The sequence below is a fragment of the Mustela lutreola genome, chromosome 1, assembly GCF_030435805.1.
Source record: "Mustela lutreola isolate mMusLut2 chromosome 1, mMusLut2.pri, whole genome shotgun sequence".
Taxonomy (NCBI): Eukaryota; Metazoa; Chordata; class Mammalia; order Carnivora; family Mustelidae; genus Mustela; species Mustela lutreola.
In genome coordinates this window covers 180,934,753-180,957,133 of record NC_081290.1, presented here as the reverse complement: position 1 = coordinate 180,957,133, position 22,381 = coordinate 180,934,753, and the positions used below count along the sequence as shown (strand labels likewise).

General features: G+C 41.6%; 1 protein-coding gene across 5 annotated transcripts; it reads left to right on the top strand.

Annotated features, from left to right (window-relative positions):
- Positions 1 to 639: 639 nt before the first annotated feature.
- POGLUT3 (protein O-glucosyltransferase 3) lies at positions 640 to 21,335 on the top strand. 5 transcript variants are annotated; one of them, XM_059179793.1, is made up of 9 exons: positions 763 to 898; positions 3,656 to 3,828; positions 6,678 to 6,875; positions 9,461 to 9,747; positions 12,381 to 12,597; positions 14,261 to 14,457; positions 15,677 to 15,871; positions 17,148 to 17,252; positions 18,642 to 21,335. In XM_059179793.1, the coding sequence occupies exons 3-9, from the start codon at positions 6,779 to 6,781 to the stop codon at positions 18,867 to 18,869; spliced, it is 1,326 nt and encodes a 441-aa protein (XP_059035776.1). In that variant the 5' UTR covers positions 763 to 898; positions 3,656 to 3,828; positions 6,678 to 6,778; the 3' UTR covers positions 18,870 to 21,335. The 5 variants fall into 5 exon arrangements, with proteins under 5 accessions (XP_059035759.1, XP_059035750.1, XP_059035768.1 ...); XM_059179802.1 differs by having other exon boundaries at positions 780 to 898; positions 3,653 to 3,828; XM_059179776.1 differs by lacking the exon at positions 3,656 to 3,828 and having other exon boundaries at positions 640 to 898; positions 18,665 to 21,335.
- The last annotated feature ends 1,046 nt before the right edge of the window (positions 21,336 to 22,381 follow it).

Genomic DNA, 22,381 nt, shown 5'->3' with positions numbered 1-22,381 from the left:
CTGACAGAGGGAGAAGGTCGCCCGCCTGCCAGGCTCAGGGCAAGTCCTCTGTCCACCCTGACTTCTGATACCGCAGTGCCTAACTGCTGCCCTGAGGTTTGTGCCTAAGCTGGTGGGTGCTCCGAAAACACACGGGGGAAAGCAGAATGTAGGGGAGGGAGACTGGGAAGAAGGGAGCGGCGCTCCACGGAGAGGAGCCGATCCGGCTGGTGCCGGCGTGGACGCGAGCTGTTAGAGGGGCCATGACGGTGGCTCCGCACCACGTGGACCCAGTGAAATTCCTGCGCTGAAGGCACTTCCCGAAGGACACGGACGTTCTTCGCTGCGGGGCCCTTTCGCTCGCCCCACGGCCATCCCCCTCGCGTTCGTGTCCCTTCACAGCGGTTTCCTCCAAACGGCGCACCAGCTCCGGCAGCCGGGGGTGCGGACCGAGCCCCGCGAGGTCTCGGGGCGGTGGACGCAGGCTCGCGCCCCTGGCCTCACCGAGCGCGCCCCGGGGCCGTGCTCTCCGCCGGGTCTCCGCGGCCCGACGCGCCCTCCGCCGTCCCCCCAGCCGGGCGCCAGGCGCTGGGGCCGAGAGAGCGCGGGGGCGGGCCGGCGGGGCTGCAGCAGCCGCCCCCGGAGCCCGCCCCCCGGGCCGGCCCCTCCCCGCCGCCGCCGCCGCCGCCGCCGAGCCGGACGCCGGGCCCCGCGACCATGCGCCGCCTCCCGCGGGTCGCGCTGCTGCCGCTGCCGCTCGCCCTGCTCGTGGCCGCGGGGGCCCCCGAGGCGCCGGTGAGCGCGCCGCGGAGCCTGGTGTGGGGGCCCGGGCTGCGGGCGGGCGTCGTGCTGCCCGTCCGCTACTTCTACCTGCAGGCCGTGAACTCGCAGGGCCAGAACCTCACTCGCTCGCCCCCAGGTACAGCGCCGAGCCGCCGCCTCCGCGCCCTACCCGCACCAACCCCCGCGTGTTCTGTCCCCGCCGCGCCCGCGCCCCTCGGGAGTCCGCCCGCCGCCCGCGTGGCGTCCGTCCCCGAGCGAGCGTCGCCCTGACTCGGCTCTGGCCTCCGCCCCTGCCCCCGCCTCCCGGGACGCACAGCGGGGAGGGCGCCGCGGCCGCAGTCTGTGGAACGATCTCCGCGGGCCCTTCCGCGGCCCAGGGGCGGCGCTGGCGTCCGCGGCGGCCGGGCTGTCCGGGCCCGAGCCCGTCTTCCCGCGCTGTCCCGGCTCGCAGGGAGCGGCCGCCCGCGGAGTCATCGACCCTAGAACGGGCGCCGATTACTGGGCTGAGGCCTGGGTTCGGCACAGCCAGGCCCTCCGCCGGGCGCGCGCCGGGGCTGGGGGCTTTGCGTTCTCGGAGGCCCGGTGCAGGCGCGAGGGAAGCCCCGCGGCTCTCGGCGGTTCCCTCCCCAGGGTGGGTCTTGTCTTTGAAGCCCTTGTGTCCGGCGTCCTCCCGCGTCCCCTTCGCACCTCCTTGCGACTCGTCCTGCAGGGTTCAAGTTGTTGCCGGTCGCGATCTGCTCATGTCTGCCTCCTGGATGTCCCGCCAGCGCGCACCCTGTTTTATCAAGAGACAATCAGAATAGCCCAGCGCCTTTTCCACCGCCCGCAAGAAGCCATGACTAAACTTTTTTTCAGGTTTAGAAAGGCTTTCCAGGGCCCTAAGGATCAGAATAAAAAATTCTTAAGCCCAGATTCAAAGTCTTCCACTATGGGGTGTATTTTCTCCTTTATAGTGTTCTTTCTTTCGTAAAATTAATTTTATAATGTTATAATGGGCGGGTGCTTTAGAAAGAAAAGGGAGAACAAAGGAAAAATTAATTTATACAGGAAAAGAGAAAGTGACATGATCCAAAGTGACATGCTGCTAATCTTACTATTAATGAAAGAGCTAGACATTCAAATAAAATTCTATTCCTTAATCAAAAAATATCAGCAAAGTTTTTTTTAAGTGGCAGTACTCAAAGCTGTCAAGAAGGCATGAAGATGCTCTCAGACAGGGGCCTTCATCCTCTGCTGGTGGGAGGGCAAAGTCCTAAAACGTTACTGGAAAGCAGTTTTCCAAATGTACCAAGTGTCTTAAATATTTACAAACCTAATGTACAAAAAATAAGTTTCAACAGTGAGAAAATGTGATTTTAAAAAAAAAATGTCCTTTGCAAACAATGCCGGTGCTGTTTATTTCTGGTAATCTGATTTCTAGGTATCTGACCTGAGAAAATGATCAGAACATGGTCAAAGATTCCTATGCAAGAAATTCTTGCCACATTGTCATCATTTATTACAACAAATTTAACTAGCCAACTCTGAGGTCATTGCTAAATCAGGTGTGGTACTTTCATGGGATGGCATATTGACAGCCCATTAAAAGTTAACATTTTAGATTCCACTTAATCTAAAGTAGTTAAGTTCATAGAAACAAAGTGGAATGGTGGTTGCCAGGGGCCTATGGAGGAGAGAAAGGGGAAATTGTTGAATAGCTGTAGAGTTTCAGGTTTGCAAAGTGAAAAAGGTTTAGAGATTTGTTGCCCGAAAATGTGAATTTATTTAACACTACAGAACTGTACAGTTGAAAATGGTTAAGATGATCACTTTTGTTATATGCTTTAAGTTTTACCTTTAAAGTAATGTTTTAAAATATTTAATAATGCTTAAACTGGGTTATGGATGGACTAAACAGGAAAGAAATTATATAGTTTTACTTTAATTTTATAATAATTTTATAATAAATAGAGGAAACTATACCTCTCATTAGTGTTCTCGGTAGTTCTAACATGAGAATAAAGATTTTTGTCTCACTCTTCTTTTTTCCCAAGAAAATTTCCCCCGACAGTAATCTTACTGTTTTTATGGTCAGGAAAAGAAGTCATAAAAAACAAAAGACTTTCAGCAAATCTTTTCAGACAACCTCAATTTCATACCTTTAGAGTCTCCCTATTTCCTCTTATGCTACTCAATTTTTAGCTTCCATTAAAAGGCTACTCTGTAGTTTTGAAAAGCTCATGCAACCAGGTATTTTACATTTTCTGCCATCATTCACTTGCAAGTCCTAAAGCTTTTCCTTCTCCAAGAACTAAATGGGGAAAAAAAAAAAAAGGCCATTTTTTTTTCAAGACATAGACCTTCTTACACGGCTTATCAAGATTCCCTTGATAATTATCACTCCCATTTAACAGTGTCACATTTATCTGAGTATCATTATGCTGTGTATCTCCAGGTACCTGGGTTACAAGCATGTGACCTTGAATGGTCTAAAGCAGGGGATCTCAAACTGGAGTCCGAAGACAGAAATTAGACAGTCCGTGACCTTGGATATAGGGGAAAGAAGCCATCTCAACCTTTGTTTTTACTCCCTGCTGACTTAAATGTAGTATTTCCTTCTATTAGGAATGTAAGCAAAACCTACTGATACTGTTATATTGTCAGCATGAGACATCATGCGTGAGAGAGGTGCTCTGTAAGTACCACGGAGAAAAGAAAAGAAGGGACGGAGGGAGGGTGGTTGGAATCCGTCACGATGTCTGGATACAGATAGTCCTTCTCAACTCAGTCCTCCTTTACCTTCATCAGCAGTGATCATCTGCATAAAATAATCATACTTCCTACTTTTGTAGCACTGCAGCGTTTTAAACTGTGCCCTGTTTAATTTGTCATCCTTGACTGTCTTGTTAAGTAGGAAGCCTGGATATTACACTCTTCACTTTACACCTCAGACACTGAGGCTCAGAGAAGCTAAAATGTTTTGCCTGTGGCCCCACAGCCGTTAAGTGTCAGAGCCAAGAGGAGACACTGATCCTCTTTCCATTTAATGAAACCTCCCGTAATATGGTTGTCGTGCATCAGTTCTCGGTAAGTTCCCTTGGCCGTGTGGGGTTGACACTTGTTACAGTTGCAGAGCCTTCAGAGTCTTTCTGAACAGCAGGGAAGGCAATGACTCTGGTACCAATGGTGCCAGGGGTTATTCCTCCAACTCTCACTTCTGCAAACCGAAAGGCTAACGTGATACAGCGTGACAAGGTGGCCGCAGCATGGGCTTTGAAGAAGGACTCAAGCTGTGTTCAAATATTGGCTGTTACTTATATGTAGTTGACCTTGAGCAAGTTACGTCACTTCTTGGAGCCTTGGTTTCCTGATCTGTAAAATGGGGGTGACAGTGCCTATATTAAACAAATTTTTGTAGGAAACAAATAAGGTAGAAAATGTAAATGAAAATCTCAAGCTCAGGACTGGCCCATAATCACTGCTGAAGTCTTCAAAAGTTCTGATTCTAATGATGCAAGACTTCGATACTGCTAACCTCCTCGATCTAGCTAGTCCCTGCTTTCTCATTCCATTAGCTTTCTCTCCTAAAGAGGTTTGAATTGAAGTAGAAAAATTCAAGTTGAATTGCAAGTCTATTCCCTTATGTCAGCCTTTGGGGCAAATGAGAATTCACATTCCTTCCGTTTGAAGCATTTTCAAATCACACTCTTCTCAGTTTCTCTTTTATATGGTTAAAATTGCTTATTTCTGTTTCAGTCATCACAATTGTTATTTTGCGTTGATTTTAACATTAATTTCATGCCAACAATGACATAGACATGAGAGTCCTATAAAAATTACTGGACATTTACAATATGTATTTCCAATGATTCTATTTTAGTTTAGTTTTTTTTTTTTTTTTTTAGCTTTATACATTTATTTTGAAATGTAGCTCTTAAATGCTCTTTCAGAAACAGAAAATTTTATAACTGGAAGAAACAATACAGATCTAGTCCAGTACTTTGAATTTAAAAATAATGAAGCATTTTGGGGTGCCCGGGTGGCTCAGTGGATTAACCCTCTGCCTTCGGCTCAGGTCATGGTCTCAGGGTCCTGGGATCGAGCCCCACGTCGGGCTCTCTGCTCAGCAGGGAGACTGCTTCCCCCTCTCTTTCTCTGCCTGCCTCTCTGCCTGCTTGTGATCTCTCTCTGTCAAATAAATGAATAAAATCTTTAAAAAAAAAATGAAGCGTTTTGGAACTAGTTTTTTTTTTGTAAATCCATTTCATTCCAAAATGATCACAGAATCATTAATATGTTTGTCTTATATCTGTTTTTGTTTATTTACAATCACAGGTTTATGGAGAACAGGACTATTTGACCAAGACACTTAACTTTTCTGTACTGGTTCCACTTTAGGGAGAAAATTATAGGTATATCCTCCAGGTCCCCAGGCTCTGCCTTCCTGATTTGCAGTGTGTATATGTGTTTTCTCAAATTAAGTGAGAAATAACACAAAGCAATAACCAATGTATTTCATGTAAGCATTTCAGGTAAATGGCTAATATTTTAAATAATTTTACATTATTACCTTTTTCTTACAACATCCCCTATATTTATTACAATTCATTGATTTTAGCAGATATCTTTCATAATTTTATCACACTTATTTCAAGGATGTCTAAATGTATTCTTTAATAGCAAGTTGTCAGACATTACATTACAATTACAAAATTAAAGATACCACAGAACACCTCTCCTCACCCACAAGAAAAAAATACAATGCTTGAAGATCAAAAGAGAGTACAAGCTTCATGCACAAGATTTAGAAACTAAGCGTGGGAGAAAGAAACTTTTTTCAGTAATTTAAAAAATATATATTAAATATGCTTAGTTTGATAATATGATAGAAGTGAGATCAAAGACTCCTTCCATCACCACTATTTTTTGCCAGGACTGAATTTCAGAGGATTCATCACTTTTTATAAAATATTTGCCTTGGATATGGTGATGAACTGTAGTTAGGACATCAACTGATCTTTGTTCTCAGAGGTCTTGAGGATTAGATCCACGCTGAGGGCAGCAGATACATCCACTGGATTCTGGAAAGAGGGATGTCACATTTATTCCTGGATCCCAGTGATAGTATTAATCACAACAGTACTTTCTCCAAGCCTCAGTCAGTCAGCTCATTTACTACCGAAAGAGAAGGGAGGGTTTACTAAGCAGGTATGGTTTACCCTGGAATTTCCAAAAAACCCACAGAATTTTGGAGTTTGAAAGGGTGTTAGATTCTTCGAGTATAACTTTCGATCCAACCTGAGGAAACAAGCTTAGAGAAGTAAACTCTAGTATTTACAAAGTGTGTGAAATGTGTGTGTGTGTCTGATATTTGGGCACAGTCTAATAACTAGCTATAATCTCTCTCTACTTAGGGAAATAGTCTTAGAAGTATAACTCGAAATTTGGGTTAACCAAAGGGAAATTTCCTCAGCAATGAGGGTTATTAGGGTTATTAGGTATTAGGTATTACGAAGAGAGCTGGTATATATTTTACAGGAGCCTTGGAGCTCTGTCATTCTAAGAGTTTTTGGATTTTTAACTATCTGGGCTGCTTTAAACCTACCCGAAGGCGAAAAGAGCAAAGAGGCAAAAAGGTCCTCTCTTCCTTGCTTTTCTAAAGAACTGATTTTGTTCATTTAGTAAATCTTTACTGAAAGACTAATGAATCAAATGTTGACTCAGACCTTTGGTTTCAAGACACAACCCAGACATGGTTCCTGGTCTCAAGGACCTTCCAAACTAAAATTATTTTGTTATTATTTTGATAGTACGGAGAAAAGTAACTTTGGAGTACAGATACCTATCCAATAATTGGTAAGACAAAATAACCATGAAATAGTAGCTACATACATACATACATATATATATATATATTTTTTTCTTTTTTCTTTCAGGTCAAACACTATTCAAAGTAGTAATCAAATCTCTTTCACCTAAAGAGTTAGTCCGGATTCACGTCCCCAAACCTTTGGACAGGAATGATGGGACATTTTTGATGCGATATAGGATGTATGAAACTGCCAGTGAAGGGCTGAAGATAGAGGTCCTTTATGGTGATGAGCATGTGGCTCAGTCTCCTTATATTTTGAAAGGTAAGTGCTTATATCACACAATCCAGAGCCAGCCTTATATGTGTAGACCCTATGCCTTTCAAAATGGTTTAGGATGAACTTGAATTCATGTACAACAGTGTGAACATGTATGCATACCTCCTGGAGCTCAACTGTACATATTCTGCACCTGACATGGGGCTTGAACTTGCTACCCCAAGATCAAGAGTCACATGCTGAACTGTCTAAGCCAGCTAGGCACCCCTCCTGGAGCTCAATTTACCTTGGAATTTTGTGGGAAAGAAAACTAAAGAAATTTGAATGATAAACAAGAATATCTTGTGTATTTACCCAGGCAGTTAACACATCTGGCACTCTCCATTCTTCTATATAGATGTACATTTCTGTCTAGTACCATTTGCCTTCTGCTCAAGGCTTTCCATCATCATTTCTTCTAGTGCGAGAATACTGGTGATGAGTTCTCCCAGCTTTTGAGTATCTGAAAGAGTCTGTATTTTGCTTTCATTTTTTAAAGACATTTTTACTAAATACAGAATTGTAGATTAACAGGATTGGTTTTATCTCCTTTTAGTACTTTAAAGATGTTGTTCTACTGTCCTCCTACTTGCATTGTTTCCAACAGTGTATCTGCTGATCTCCAAAACTTTGTTCCTCTGCCCTGCTAAAGGTTTTCTCTCCAAGTCAGTTTGAACAATCAGATTGTACATGCTCTGATGTAGTTGCCTTCATGTTTCTTGTGCTCGGGTTTGTGGAGCTTCCTAGATCTTTGGGATTATAGTTTTCATTAAATCCAGAAAAAATTTGGCCATTATATCATCAATATTTTTTTCTGTTCTACTCTAGAGTTCCTCTCACAATTCCAGTGACCCCTATATCAGGCTTGAGATTAGCCCACAGCTCACTGATGCTCTTTTCATTTTTAAAATTCTTTTTTTTCCTCCACTTCATTTTGTGTATTTTCTATCATTAAGTTCCCTAATCTTTCCTTCTGCATTGTTCACTTTGTCATTAATTGTATCCAGTGTATGTTTCATCTCTTTTTTCTTTCTCATCTTGAGCTTTTTTTCTGGAATGTAGTGAAGTTACTTGGAAATAATTTGAAACTTTCAAATTTTGCTTTTACAATTCATTAGGTAAGACCCGAACCATGTTTAGTCTGGGGCTAGCTATTCCCCACCACTCAGGCCTCCTCTACCCTGAGTCCCAGGAATTAGGATGCTTCCCAGTCTGCCTGGTATGAACAGGTACTATTCCCAACCCTGTATGACCAGTGGGTAGTGTTGCCTTCAGTCTTTCTGGATGTTTCTTTCCTTGCCTTGGATAGTTTCCTCCCTTATATTGCCTCTTCAGAAACCCTAAATACTTGAGGGGGAACCTTTTACAGATCTCTGGAGTTTTCTATCTGTGTAGTTCTCTCAGGGAATGTGTCCTGCAAATGTCAGCTTACTTGTTCTCCCTGGACACCCGGCTCTATCCCCTCAATTCAGTGAGTTTTCTGGGCTCTGGCTACATTTCTCCCCCTGTCTCCATAACCTGGAAACTCCCTAAGGCAGTAAGATTATGAACTATAAGGATCACCTCATCTGTTTCCCATATCTCAGACTCAGTGTCTTTCACTGCCTCATGTCCGGTGGCTCAAAATCTGTTTCGTATATTTTGTCTCTTTTTTTGGTAGTTTCAAGTAGAAGGGTAAATTGGGCCATATTACTCATCTTGGTCTAATAGAAATCCTCAAGAAACATAAATAATTTCTTTGAAGTTTTTATATTTATAAAATTGCATTAATCTTTATATTTTTATATTAAGTTAAATACATCTTGAAGTAAGATATAAAATTGGTGGGGCACCTGGGTGGCTCAGTGGGTTAAAGCCTCTGCCTTCGGCTCAGTCATGATCCCAGAGTTCTGGGATCGAGCCCCACATCGGGCTCTCTGCTCAGCAAGGAGCCTGCTTCCTCCTCTCTCTGACTGCCTCTCTGCCTACTTGTGATCTCTGTAAAATAAATAAATAAAATCTTTAAAAAAAAGATATAAAATTGGTATAAATCCCTTCTAAAATGAGTCCTCAAAGAAGTTTTATACTTATAGCTGCATACATTAAAATTACATGGCCAGATACCCTGGGTTACATATTTCTTCTTTGAGATGAGCTGATGGAGGTGATTTTAGAGATTCAAGGGAGGAGGCCTCCATCTTGTCTACAAAAAAATCATCACCTACTCTGTAATAATGCCTGAAAAGTAATACATTCTCTTTTTCCTTGTGAAAAGGTAAGTTGTTTTATGTCCACCAGGGATTTATGACTCACTGACTTTATCGGCTTGTTGGCTGAGAGTGGGTTATATCCGTATACGGTACTGATATACGAGATACGTATACAAGAGCATATGGTATACTAGAAGAATGATCAGGGGATGCAAAGTAGAAGCACAGGACTCTGACACAAGTACTTTCACCATGGATTTGTTTAGGGCAGATTATTCCCATCTGGAGAACCTCAGACCTCACCAAGAAGTCATCCCATGTTCCTATCGGGGCAGAAACAACCCTCTTTGCAGAGGGGTTTGTTAATGGAGCATGGCATTACATGTATTTTATCTTCCCTAGGACCAGTGTACCACGAGTACTGTGAGTGTCCAGAAGGGGATCCTCAGGCCTGGCAGAAAACTCTTTCTTGTCCAACCAAGGAACCACAGATTGCAAAGGATTTTGCTTCCTTCCCCAGCATCAATCTCCAGCAGATGCTGAATGAAGTTCCAAAAAGGTTTGGGGATGAGAGGGGTGCCATTGTTCACTACACGATTCTCAATAACCGCATCTACCGGAGATCTTTAGGGAAGTACACAGACTTCAAAATGTTCTCGGATGAGATTTTGCTGTCACTGGCAAGAAAGGTACGGGAATGAATTCATTGCTTCCGAAAAAAATAAAAAGTTGACCCTTAAACCACACAGGTTTGAACTGCATGAGTGTACTTAGACATGAACATTTTTTTATAAATACATGACAGTACCATAAATAGTGTTTCTCTTCCTTATGATTTTCTGAATGAGCAGTTTCTTTTCTCTAGCTGATTATCTTGTGAGAACACAGTATATAATACACATAACATAAAAGATGTGTTAATCAACTCTTATGTTATTGGTAAGGCTTCTAGTCAATAGTAGGCCACTAGTTGTAAAGTTTTGGGGGAGTCAAGATTTATACACAAATTTTAGACTATGCGGTGTCAGCACCTCTAACCCCTGCATTGTTCAAGGGTGAGCTGGAATTTACTTATTTCGTTGTAACTTTGGGATTCTTAGAGCAACAATGTCAAAGGATGGAAATGGATTCCAGACTTGGACATGTGCATCTAATGTGTCCACCACGTGAGTGTTCATAAATTCTCCCCCCTTTATGGATCCCTCTTTCCTTGAATTAAGTGACTTGAGGCCCCACCTGAGGCAAGTAGTTTCCTACGGAGCACTCCCAAGGTTCCTGTGGACTCCCAGACATGTTGAGCCTCGAGGTCACTTTTTTTGAGACTTTTTAATGAGCTGACAAACGAGAGTAGATAAGCAAGAGCGTGAATCGTCATGTCCCCTGCCCTTCCTTCTTGTTCTAGGTTCTTTGCCCAGTGGCTGGGAAGAAATCCAAGATAAATGAGACTCATCTCTGGACTTAGAGTGGCCTACGCTAGTGGGACTTGTTTTTGTCATTTGGAAGTTAGAGTAGGATGTGAAACAAAATAGTGGCACCTCAGCATGATAGGCCTGTAAGAAGAGCCAATCTCCGGGGTGAAACTGCCTGAGGAGAGTGAGCCATTAAGGAGGTGACATCGGTCTGGGTTCAAAGGACAAGAAAGGAGACTGCCAAGTGAATAAGTAGGAGAAGAATATTCCAAGTGAGAAGGGAATGACCTATGAGAGTGGGTGGCACTTTCAGAGAGTAGCCTAAAGCTTATTGGCCCACGCTCAGGTGGAGCAAGATAACACGGCCTGGCTTTCTGGCCCCAGAGTTTAGACCTTGTCCTGCAGGCTTTAGGTTCTGTTGACCTTGATGGTAACATTGATTTCGGTTTTAAGAATTTTGGCAGAAGGTGAAATCAGATCAGATTGGGGAGAGCCTAGTATCAGAACACCTAGTGAGCAAGCTACTGCAAAAGTCCAGGCAAGAGATGAGAAGGGCCTCACATAAGGCATTGGCCATGGAGATGGACATAAGTGACAGAGTCCAGAAACAAAGGTAGATGTGATGCAGAGGTTTGAGAGTGGAGGAAAACAAGGGCTTGGATCTAACCTTGTCAGTTCTCAGGCAGCTGGCAGGGAGAGTTCTTGAAGTCACTTTCTTTCCATACTATGTCCACTTCTATAATACTAAGGAATTTTGATACTTTTAAAAAAATTTATTAAGTAATCTCTATGCCCAACATAGGGCTCAAAACCATATCAAGAGTTGGACGCTCCAACATCAAGAGTTGGACACTCCAACAACTGAGCCAGCTGGGCACCCCAATACTAAGCAATTTTTTCAAAAGATTTTATTTATTTGACAGAGAGAGATTTCCCTTATGTGTGGAGTTGGTTTGATTTGTTGTTGATTCTCCAGTTCTTTAAGGTGTAGAGACAGCTGGTGTATTCTGGATTATTCAGTTTTTTTGAGGGAGGCTTGGATGGCTATGTATTTCCCCCTTAGGACAGCCTTTGCCGTATCCCATAGGTTTTTGACCGAAGTGTCTTCATTCTCACTGGTTTCCATGAATTGTTTCAGTTCTTCTTTGATCTCCTGGTTGATCCAAGCATTCTTAAGGAAGGTGGTCTTTAGCTTCCAGGTGTTTGAGTTCCTTCTGAATTTTTCCTTGTGATTGAGCTCCAGTTTCAAAGCATTGTGATCTGAGAATATGCAGGGAATAATCTCAGTCTTTTGGTATCGGTTGAGTCCTGATTTGTGACCCAGTATGTGGTCTATTCTGGAGAAGGTTCCATGTGTACTTGAGAAGAATGAGTAGTCTGTTGTTTTAGGGTGGAATGTTCTGTATATATCTATGAGGTCCATCTGGTCCAATGTGTCATTCTATGCTCTTGTTTCTTTATTGATTTTCTGCTTCGATGATCTATTTCTGAGAGAGGCGTGTTATGATCTCCTATATTTGACAGAGAGAGAGAGAGAAAACAAGCAGGGGGTGGGGCAGAGAGAGTGGGAGACAGGGAGCCCAATTTGGGGCTCAGTCCTAGCACCCCGGGATCATGACCCAAGCTGAATGCAGATACTTAACCGACAGGCAGCCAGGAGCCCCCGTACTAAGCAGTTTTAAATGCCACCTCTGAACAGCGGGAGCTTACTCCTGGTTAAATGAATTTGCCATGAACCATCTTCACCCACGATTTTCTGCTACTGCTGGTGACTGAGAGGCATTCTTCTCTATTCTGCTGTTTTCACATGTTCACTTTTATTGGGCATGTTTTAAGAAGCCAAAGAACGGAAGCATTTAGTATCTAAAACTTAGGTCTTCCCGGCACTGATGTTTCTTCTTTTGTTTATTTAGGTCCTTCTCCCCGATTTAGAATTTTATATTAATCTTGGAGATTGGCCTCTGGAGCATCGGCAAGTCAATGAAATCCCGGGCCCTTTGCCTATTATTTCATGGTGTGGCTCCCTGGATTCACGGGACATTATCCTTCCAACGTATGACATCACCCACTCCACGCTCGAAGCAATGAGGGGTGTCACCAATGATCTCCTCTCTATTCAGGGAAATACAGGTAAATTAAACTTTATTCTTGAGGGAAAAACAGAGGCAAGAAAGGAATGTTCAGTCAGAGAGAATAAAGGTATATATCTAAATGACCATTGTTCTTATTTTCTAACAAAGAAGAAAGAGCAGTGTAGGATTCTTCTAATCCAAAAATTAGATATGTGGCTTGGGCTGGTAATGACCAAACCTACTGTAACTGAGTCTCCTCTGAGCTGGTCACTTGTAAATACCATTTAGAAATATGTATTTGGTAGGATTGTCACTTAATAGTGACTCCAATGCCGTTATATTGCTGGGTGAAGGGAGCATTTTGAAAAATATAAAATGATATGCAGCCGTGAGAGAATTGTGGTAACAGTATAATTAGGGTATTACTACCTCCAGCGCCTAGGGAGGAATTTCCCCCTCTCCTCTTTCTGCCTTGCTTGATCCTTCAAAATCGAATTCCTTCCTTCTCCCCTTTGATGGCCTAACACTTAGTGCACAACACACTCTTGAACTAAACCAGACTCCCTGAGTAGAATAAACCCTGCCTCTCTTCACAGTCTCTGTTGCCGTTTGTGATTTGGTAGACTCGTTTAGAAGGTAACACCGGAGACTCTTCGTAAACTACTTAAAGATAACATGAAATGAAACTGACTTTTTATTTGGGAACAGTGAATTCTGAGAAGCGTGTTGAATATTAGAGACAGTGACCACCCCCCTCCAGTTTCTGTTTTATGATTTATCCCTTCAAATAGTAATAGGTGTTAACTAATAATCTCTCTTTAGAGTAATAGAAATAGACTTAAATTAATTCTCCTAGAATACTTCCCTCCCAGGAAAGAAATTCACACGCGCGCACACACACACACACACACACAGTTGGGCTATATATGTGTTTTCATTTCACAACTTAATAGACAAAGTCTAATAAAGCAGAAACAATGTGCTCAAAATTCTGAACAACCAGGGATTGAAGATGTGGATGTTACTTAGTTCCATAGTTTGTTCCTGTCACCCAGTAGAAGAACAAATCCGAGCTTATTTTTTATTGTGAAGCATGAAGCATGGAAGTGCTTTGGGAGTGGGCCAAGTCACTGAATGTCTTTTGCTTTGAGCTTGACCCACTGTTATTTTGGGTATCTCCTAATGTCATACAGCAGACTGTCCAATATTTGAGTGAGCTCTCACGGGTAGAAATTAAGGACATCTGGTGGCTCAGTCGGTTAAGCATCTGCCTTCAGCTCGGTCATGATCTCAGGGTCTTGGGATCGAGCCCTGCATTAGGCTCCCTGCTCAGCATGGAGTCTTCTTATCCCTCTCCCTCTGCCTGCTGCTTACCCTTCTTGTGCTTTCTCTTTCTCTGTAAAAATAAATAAATAAATAAAGTTTATATAAAAGTAAATAAAATCTAAAAAAAAAAATAGGTGAAATTGGAGCATGCCTTTCTGGGATACAGCACATAAAAGGACTGTTTTTAAAAGTCTGAACTGGAAAATATGTCAGGCAAGTTACTTGATCCCATATTTTTTTTTTTTGGAAGTAGCATCCTATTTTAGAAGGTGGGTTGATGATCAAAGAGCATTAATAGCTTAAATGACCATGGTAGATTACAGATGATAATGCTTACTGTTTTTTTTAAATGTCAGATTCATATCACATTTTTTTTAATGGCTTCAAACTTCTAGGGCCTTCCTGGATCAACAAAACCGAGAAAGCTTTCTTCAGAGGTAGAGATAGCCGAGAAGAGAGGCTCCAGTTGGTACAGCTCTCCAAGGAAAATCCAGAGCTCCTAGATGCAGGAATTACAGGATATTTCTTTTTCCAAGAGAAAGAAAAGGAGCTTGGAAAAGCTAAATTGACAGGTTTCTTTGATTTCTTTAAGGTATGCATTTATGTCTTCCTATATGGGTAGGAAGTGATAAACTCGTGATAACTCTACAGAATCACTGGGTGGGCCCGTTTCTCCAGTCTTGTGAGCTGGAGCACACTTTCTTACTTTCTCCCTTCCAAGCTTGGGGAATTACAAAACTCATTGTAATTTCCTTTTTGTTTTTGTGAATTCTGTCTACCAAAAGGCCAGAACGATATTTAATACTCAAAATATAGTGCAGGGATTAACCAGGGGGGCTGGCATTTTTCTCTTTTTTGTATTTGTTTTCATAAACTGGGAATATAAATACCTTTTACATGAAGTGATCTTAAAGGCCTTTTGTAAACAGAAAGAGTGTAAATTCCATAGAAGTAAAATTGGAGCTGGAATTGGGGTTCACATCCTGTTTGTGGTCCTTCCTCTGTCACTGACTGTGGAACCGTCATCTCTTTGCACCCCTAAACATGCAGGATGCCTGCCTTGTTCCTCGAATATTGTCATGAGGATAGGGATGTGAACAATGTAACAAAATCTGACTGGTTTGAAAACTCTTTGCTACCAATTACTTGAGAAAAAAATGAATGACCAAACCTGCAAGTATTTCCTGTTCGTTTCAGCGTGGTTATAATGAAAAGAACATTTGATTTGATAATTATTAGAAAATAGAGGTTTATAAATTTATAATATATATATTATATATGTAATGTATAATATATATAAATATAAATTTATAATTTATAATAGAGGTTTATAAATTTATCTGAACACACGATTTTCTCATTTGCAAAACAGAAAAGAGGAAAGAGCTTATGGTAATACTTGCTTCACATGGCTATGATCAAGTGAGGTTTAATTCCCATGAAAAGTGATTTTGAAATGTAAAGCAAGGCTTATTAACCCAGCATATGGGCAAACGGGGTACATCTTGTGTTGCTAGCATCACACGAATCCCTAAATGTCTCCAGGTTTCTGCCTCGTCAACTCTAGAAGTGAACCCTGGATCCTGGGTTAGAGCCCTGTTTCAGGCTCTCTGCTCAGTGGGGAGCCTGTTGTTATCTCTCTCTCTCTGTCAAATAAATAAATAAAATCTTAAAAAACAAAACACTTTTAAACACTGAGGTTGGAACGTGGAAAATAATTTCTTTATATTTAGTATTATAGCATTGATGACAAGCAGAAGTGAAGCAAATAGCTATTTTTCTCTTTGTTTATGTTTGTTTTAATCTTTTAGTACAAGTATCAAGTGAATGTGGATGGGACCGTGGCGGCTTACAGATATCCATACCTCATGTTGGGTGACAGCTTGGTTTTGAAGCAGGACTCGATGTATTATGAACATTTCTATATGGCACTAACGCCTTGGAAACATTATGTTCCAATTAAAAGAAATCTTAGTGATTTACTAGAGAAAGTTAAGTGGGCCAAGGTACGTTTTCTGCAATTTTAATTTCTTGAGGCAATAACAGACTTACCAGGGTTATTTACATGAGTTCCATCATGACCAAATTTCACTTGACACAATTTAGCAAAAGTAATGTTATTTTCTGAAATTTTTGTTCCCGTGAAATATCTAAAGAATCAACATCAGAGATATTTTAATACCCTTTAGCCAACATTTTGGAGGATTTTTAGAAGATTTGAAGTCTAGTGTTATGTAGAATATGAGTTTTTCTGAAGGAATCAATATTCATGTATATGTGCACAAGCAAAAACACACTAAATATAAGTGACAGATTGGAAATCCCAGGACTAGAGTGCTTGATGCACAAGAAGACATTGAAGGTAATTGTGATACCCTTTTCTTTTCCAGTCAGGAAAAAGGTACAATGAATACAAGGTATACACAACATCCCAAGAATCACAGATTTCACATAAAATAAGAGTTTTTTTTTTTAAAGAAACAGATGACAAAGCTGTCATGTTTTATTATGAAACAATAAAAATTCACCCTTCTGTTGGTAGGACTTAATTCTGTTTCTAAGTTTCTGAGAAGCAATATTCAGGTATGCAAATAGCTGGGTGCCTGAGGCAGAATCATTTTTGTGACCCTTTATAAAGAGTCAGGATTGCTTGCCAGTGGCTTTTTTAATGGGCAATGTGCTAGAATATCAGCTGTTTTCAAAAAGTATATTAGGAACACTGACCGTTCCTGATACTGAAGGAAAACCTGTGGGTTCTAATGACCGAATTTATGAATATAGCAACAAGACAGGCCTTCATAGGTACTGTTTAATGACAACTTCTGGGCTCTGACTTAAAATGAAGTTTTTAAGAGACGTTATAACATCTCGGGTTTCATTCTATTCCAGATTGTATTTTAATATCAAGCAGAGAGGCTATGGGATTGGGGGGGATGGGGATGAGCCCTAAATTTCTTGGGTAGCCAGGATAGTATGAGGGGTAGTCACAAGAGAGAAGACTGCATGTCTGGTGTGCATATGGCAGCGCGGGGGGGGTCCTGTGGACCAGGGTCGGAACATGTGTGACCACTTAGGTGTAACACGGGAGCTAGAAACGTCGATTTCTTGTCAATTTCTCAGAGCCTCGTTCTGAAGTTGTTTTCCTCGTGTCCCCATCCCCGTGCTGGTCACATTCAACCCGACCTCTGTCCTGCTTCATACTCCACGGTAGCCTTCTTTGGGGGTGGGGAGGTTCACAGGAGTATTTTTCTTTTATTGTGTGTGTGCGTTTAACCCTTTCAGGAAAATGATGGAGAAGCCAGGAAGATTGCAAAAGAAGGGCAGCTGGCCGCGAGGGAGCTGCTGCAGCCACACCGGCTCTTCTGCTACTATTACGGAGTACTCCAGGTTCGTCCCCACGGCCCGGCCTGCGGTTCAGGTGTCCTTGCAGCCATACTGGGCCTGAGGACCGCACATCCTGAAAGGGTTCAGAGCAATAGCCGGTGGATCTCTGGGGAAGCTGAGTACCAGCCCAGCCCGAGGAAAGATGGGAATAGTGTGCTAAGGCCTTTTGTGGTTCTTCATATTCATAGCTCCCCTCACTACTTTGAAAAACAATGCTTAGCGCCCTTATGAATATAGACTAAAAGCGCCTCTTAGCTGGGCATTGCTATCTTTAATTAGATGCCCTATGGAATTTCTAGTTTAGGTATTTTCTGAACCTCAGAAAAGATCTTTCCTTAGCTAGAAAATAAGGGCGTTGGACTAGAAATCATGAACATCTCTCTGCTCACTCAAAAAGCCTGCCTCTTGGTCTTCTTACTCCTTGAGATTCATGCTTTTGCTATCACAGTATAGGATGGACAGCAAGTATTTAGCTTGCTGTAGAAAAAAAAAATGAAATGTATTTATAATGGTTGTAACACCTCAGGCCTAATTACTGAAGTACAAATGTTTATTGGGAATCTAAGAATTGGTGATGTTCTAGCCAGGAAGAAAAGAAAAAAACAAAGAATGTTTTTGTTTTTAACCTAAACTTATTTTTCTGTGGACAGGAAAAAAAGAGGCACATTTCTTCAGATGTCTGTGGATATCACTCTCTTATAGAAAAATTAAAATGATAAATTATACCATTTACTAAAAGCAGCCTTTCCCTTGAATGAGTTGTATACCCTCTGCTAGTCTGTCTATAATATTAATAGTAGGAGTTTCTCCCTCTAAAATGTTCATTAGGTTCCTGTGCTCATGTCACTTACTTTGTTGGGTTTGGCCCAGCACCAGGAATCTATAGCTAAATGTATATGGAACCACTGAATCAAAAGTCTAATTTATAGGAATGTTTCAGTCCGTGGTTAAAGTTAGAGGACATTACACAGGTCTGTCACCATTGACAAAATGTGTGTGACTATGAGGGTGAAGGGAGGAGTGTGTGAGACCGTCAGCTTTATTTTGAGATGCTTATCATCTCTTGGTTGATTTGAATGTTCAACAAATGTAATTACTCATTAATGAGGGGAGGATAAATGCCAAGAGGTGCGGCTATTTCAAGTAGGGACCCTTGGCTTGACATCCCTTTCCTGGAGGCTTCCTATGAACACCTCAGACTGTGGATTGGGGTTCCGTGTTAGGTTTCAAAATACCACACTGAGTGCCTGGACCCCTGAAGTTCAAATGCAGCTTCAGGACCCAATAAACCAGACCTTTAGTTTTCATCTCAAGATAGACAGCAGCTAGGAACACTGGCGTTGGGTGGGGTAGGGAGAATCCAGTGGAATGAAGTGTGGACTCATCTTTCAGTTGCCTTCCAACATGCATTTCAGAAATACGCGGAGCGCCAGTCCAGCAAACCGAAAATACGTGATGGGATGGAGCTCGTTCCTCAGTCAGATGATAACGTGTCCCCGTGCCAGTGCCTCCGGGAAAGACCTTCCAGAGAAGAGCTTTAAGTCAGCTCCCATCGACAGTCCTGCAAGTGCCAGCGACAGGTTGAAGGCAAGCCTTCAGACAGAGGCCGGGCTGCGGTGAATGCAATCGAGGAGACTCACGTGGACAGGCAGAGCAAGATGAGAGCAAGTGTTACAGGTCTCTTTGAATATAATTTTCCGTTGTGTAAAAACCTCCATCATCAACATCACAGTTTCTCGAAACAGAAAACTTGCGGGTCACTGTGGACAGAGAGGCTTTGCCAGAATAGAAATCATTCCCTGTGAAATGATTTCCACCATATTTCCTAGTTTGTTCACTTTTCCCTCTCCCTCTTCCAACTATGAAGAAAAAATGTTGGTGCAGGTTCCTCCCCTCTTATTGAATAATTTCTCCTCCTACAAGCTGCTTTGGACATTCCGTAATAGCAAACCTCCTCTTGGAAGGTCTGATAAGGATAATTAAGGAAGAAGAGCATGGCTCCCTTGTTGAAGGTAGCTGGGAGACTGTGGAGGCCACATTTTTAAAAATTCACTCATATGTTTTTAGCTAAGTTTTATCAAGGCCTGAGACAAAATTAAGGAGAAATTATGCCATAAACTAGAAATTCCCAATCTATCAGGGTAGCACACCCATCGAGGACAACACAATTATTAGTAGATGAGAACATTCTGTGGGTACTACCCATTATCTATGTTGAATAGATGGAAGATAACAAGAGTCAGGTGGAGCTCTCTACTACTTTGTTGAATCCTAAAAGGGACACTTGAAAACAGGTGCCAGAAGCAGTAGGAAGCCTGGTACCTTCGGAATTCACCAGTAAGCGGATAAGAAAGGCAAGCATCCTAACTGCACCCCTCCTCTGTTTCAGTGCATTGCTGCAAGAAAAACTTTAGAAATTTCCTTTGCTTTTTTGGACAGGGTCAAGACTTAAGACTTATAACCCAGAAATCCATTACACACTCCTTGTAAAACCACTAATCCAAGATCCACTCTACTAAGGAGCACACTCCCAAAGCAAGAGTTAGCTATACTCCCAGTCTAAAAATATTTACTCCCCTAATTGAAATATTTACTTAATCTGAAAAACAGTGTAACCACTTTATAGTTGTCATATCCTTTCATGAGGTCAAGAAGAACACAGAATTGCATAACTAGACGAGAGCATAGAACAGTATCATCAAAACCAAGTATTCAAGGGAAACACCCACCAACTGTTCAAAAGTACAAGGTCACGAGTACAAAATAAAGGGCAGCTGTCCTAAGACCATATGCTAACGAAGCCATGTCCTGCATTTATTGTAAATGGAGTTTGGGGCTTGTCAAAACAAATGACTGAAAGAAAATTTGCCCTCCTGCCCACCAAACCAGGTTCTTCCTTGTGGCTGATGGCATCTTGTTAGAAACATCTTAAATTTTTAAAATGCCCATCACCTGCTGCCAAACAAGCCTGATAGTTTAAAGTGAACTGAGCTACACCACATAGTTCTGAGCATGGAACAGGAAAAGGACGGTTTTAAGAAATAAAGTGGAGTCCTCAAAAAATTCCACAGGGGGGCGCCTGGGGTGGCTCAGTGGGTTAAGCGGCTGCCTTCGGCTCAGGTCATGAACTCAGAGTCCTGGGATCGAGTCCCGCATCGGGCTCTCTGCTCAGCGGAGAGCCTGCCTGCCTCTCCATCTACTTGTGATTTCTCTCTGTCAAATAAATAAATAAAATCTTTAAAAAAAAAAAAATTCCACAGGGAGTGAGCAGTCAATCTAGATAATTTTCCATCTGCCCAGCTCAGACATAATCTCTTAAAAAAAATAGTTTTACATGGCTTTCTGGTTTGTTCACACAAATAACTTAATAAAATTGTTTTGCTAAAACCCTGATTTTTTTCCCCTTTGAACTCACACAGTATCTACATATTCCATTAGTCGCTTTTAATACTTCACTTGTCCTTTAAAAAATCTGACTTTTAAAAGGAAGAGAGGGGTGTAAAGATATGCAGGTAAATACAATAAGTGCTTTTCTCTAAATAAGCTGCCAGCATGTTCATTGCTGTATTGCTTTTATTAGTAAAATATTGGAAGCACCTTAAATAGTTTTCATGCGGGAACTAGCTAAATAGTTATTGATATATAAAGGACTGCAGTACAACTATTTTTTTAAAAGTAGCTCTATATGTACTATCATGAAAGATTTCCATTACAGTATTCAGTGAAAAAATTAAGTTACAGAACAACATGTATAATGTGATACCATGAATGTAAAAAACAAAAATATATTTGTGTGCTTGAAAGTTTGGAAGGATTTTAATAATATCTGAGAAAGAGATGGATAGAAGGGAATTACTTTTTGCTGTATACCTGTCTATAATATTTGTTTTTACTACAAGTAAGAGTCATATTGTAAAATAAAGAAAAATGTAAACCTAGGAAAAGACTCTAAATGCACAAAAGATATACGTAAGAAAATGGATATTTATATTTTCCAGTATGCTTTTTAAAATCTACTCTCTAGAATTTTATATCATGGGACATATTATATATACTTTTTAAATAAAGTAAATTTTCTAAATAAAATTTTGAGAAAGATAATTTCTGTTTTTAAGAAAGACTGTAACTACCAGGGGACCTGGATGGCTCAGTGGATTGAGTCTCAACTCTTGGTTTCAGCTTAGGTCATTGAGCTCAGGATCCTGAAATTGAGCCCCAAGTGGGCTCCATGCTTAGTGGGGAGCCTTGAGATTTTCTCTCTCCTTCTGCCCCTCCCCCTGCTTGCACTGGTGCTCTTTCCTTCTCTCTCTCAAATAAATAAACAATAAATCTTTAAAGAAAGAGAAGAAAGATTGTAACCACCTATAGCCCTGGTATTTCTGTAACTGAACTGGTCTAATTTTAATTTTATTGTGTCTTCCTGAAAAAATGAACCAAAACGTCTATCACTGCCACTCAGTCCCTAGTAGGTATAAATCTAATATTAGGGAGAAAGAAATTTGGGCTCGACACCGTTATTTTCTCTTATTTCAGGCAAAAATACAAGAAGTGCAGTGTCTTCGCTGGTTCAGGTCGCCATTATGCTGGTATAGCTGTAACTACGTAGGGGGACAGATGTTAACTAGACTTATTGTAGGGATCATTTAGCAATACAACCAAGTCCTAAATCATTATGTTGTACACCTGAAATTAATGTATGGTATATGTCAATTATACCTCAATTTAAAAAAACAAAACTGGTTTAGGCTTCACCAGCTAAAGAGCTTAACTTTAGAAATAGCATTAGACTACAATCACCTGTCACTTATTCATTGATCCTGAGCACTAGCTGCCAAATCGATAAAAGGATCCGTTTTCTGATTCACAAATGAATAAAGTACTTAAATATGAAAGATTTTGTGTATTTCTCCCACAACTTTAAACCCCTTGGAGGAAGTGACCAGACTTTGCAGTAAGTTTAGCCCCAATTCGCAGAAATTCACTTTGGTTTCCCTTTCGAAATCTTTGCCTCAAAGCCATTAACGATCGCAGTGAGAGCTCACAGGTTTAACTATCACGGATTTTTTTGTTTTGCATCCCCCTGGAGACAGTGACGTCAGGCTGGGGAAAGGCGGGGCCCAGGGGGCGGTACG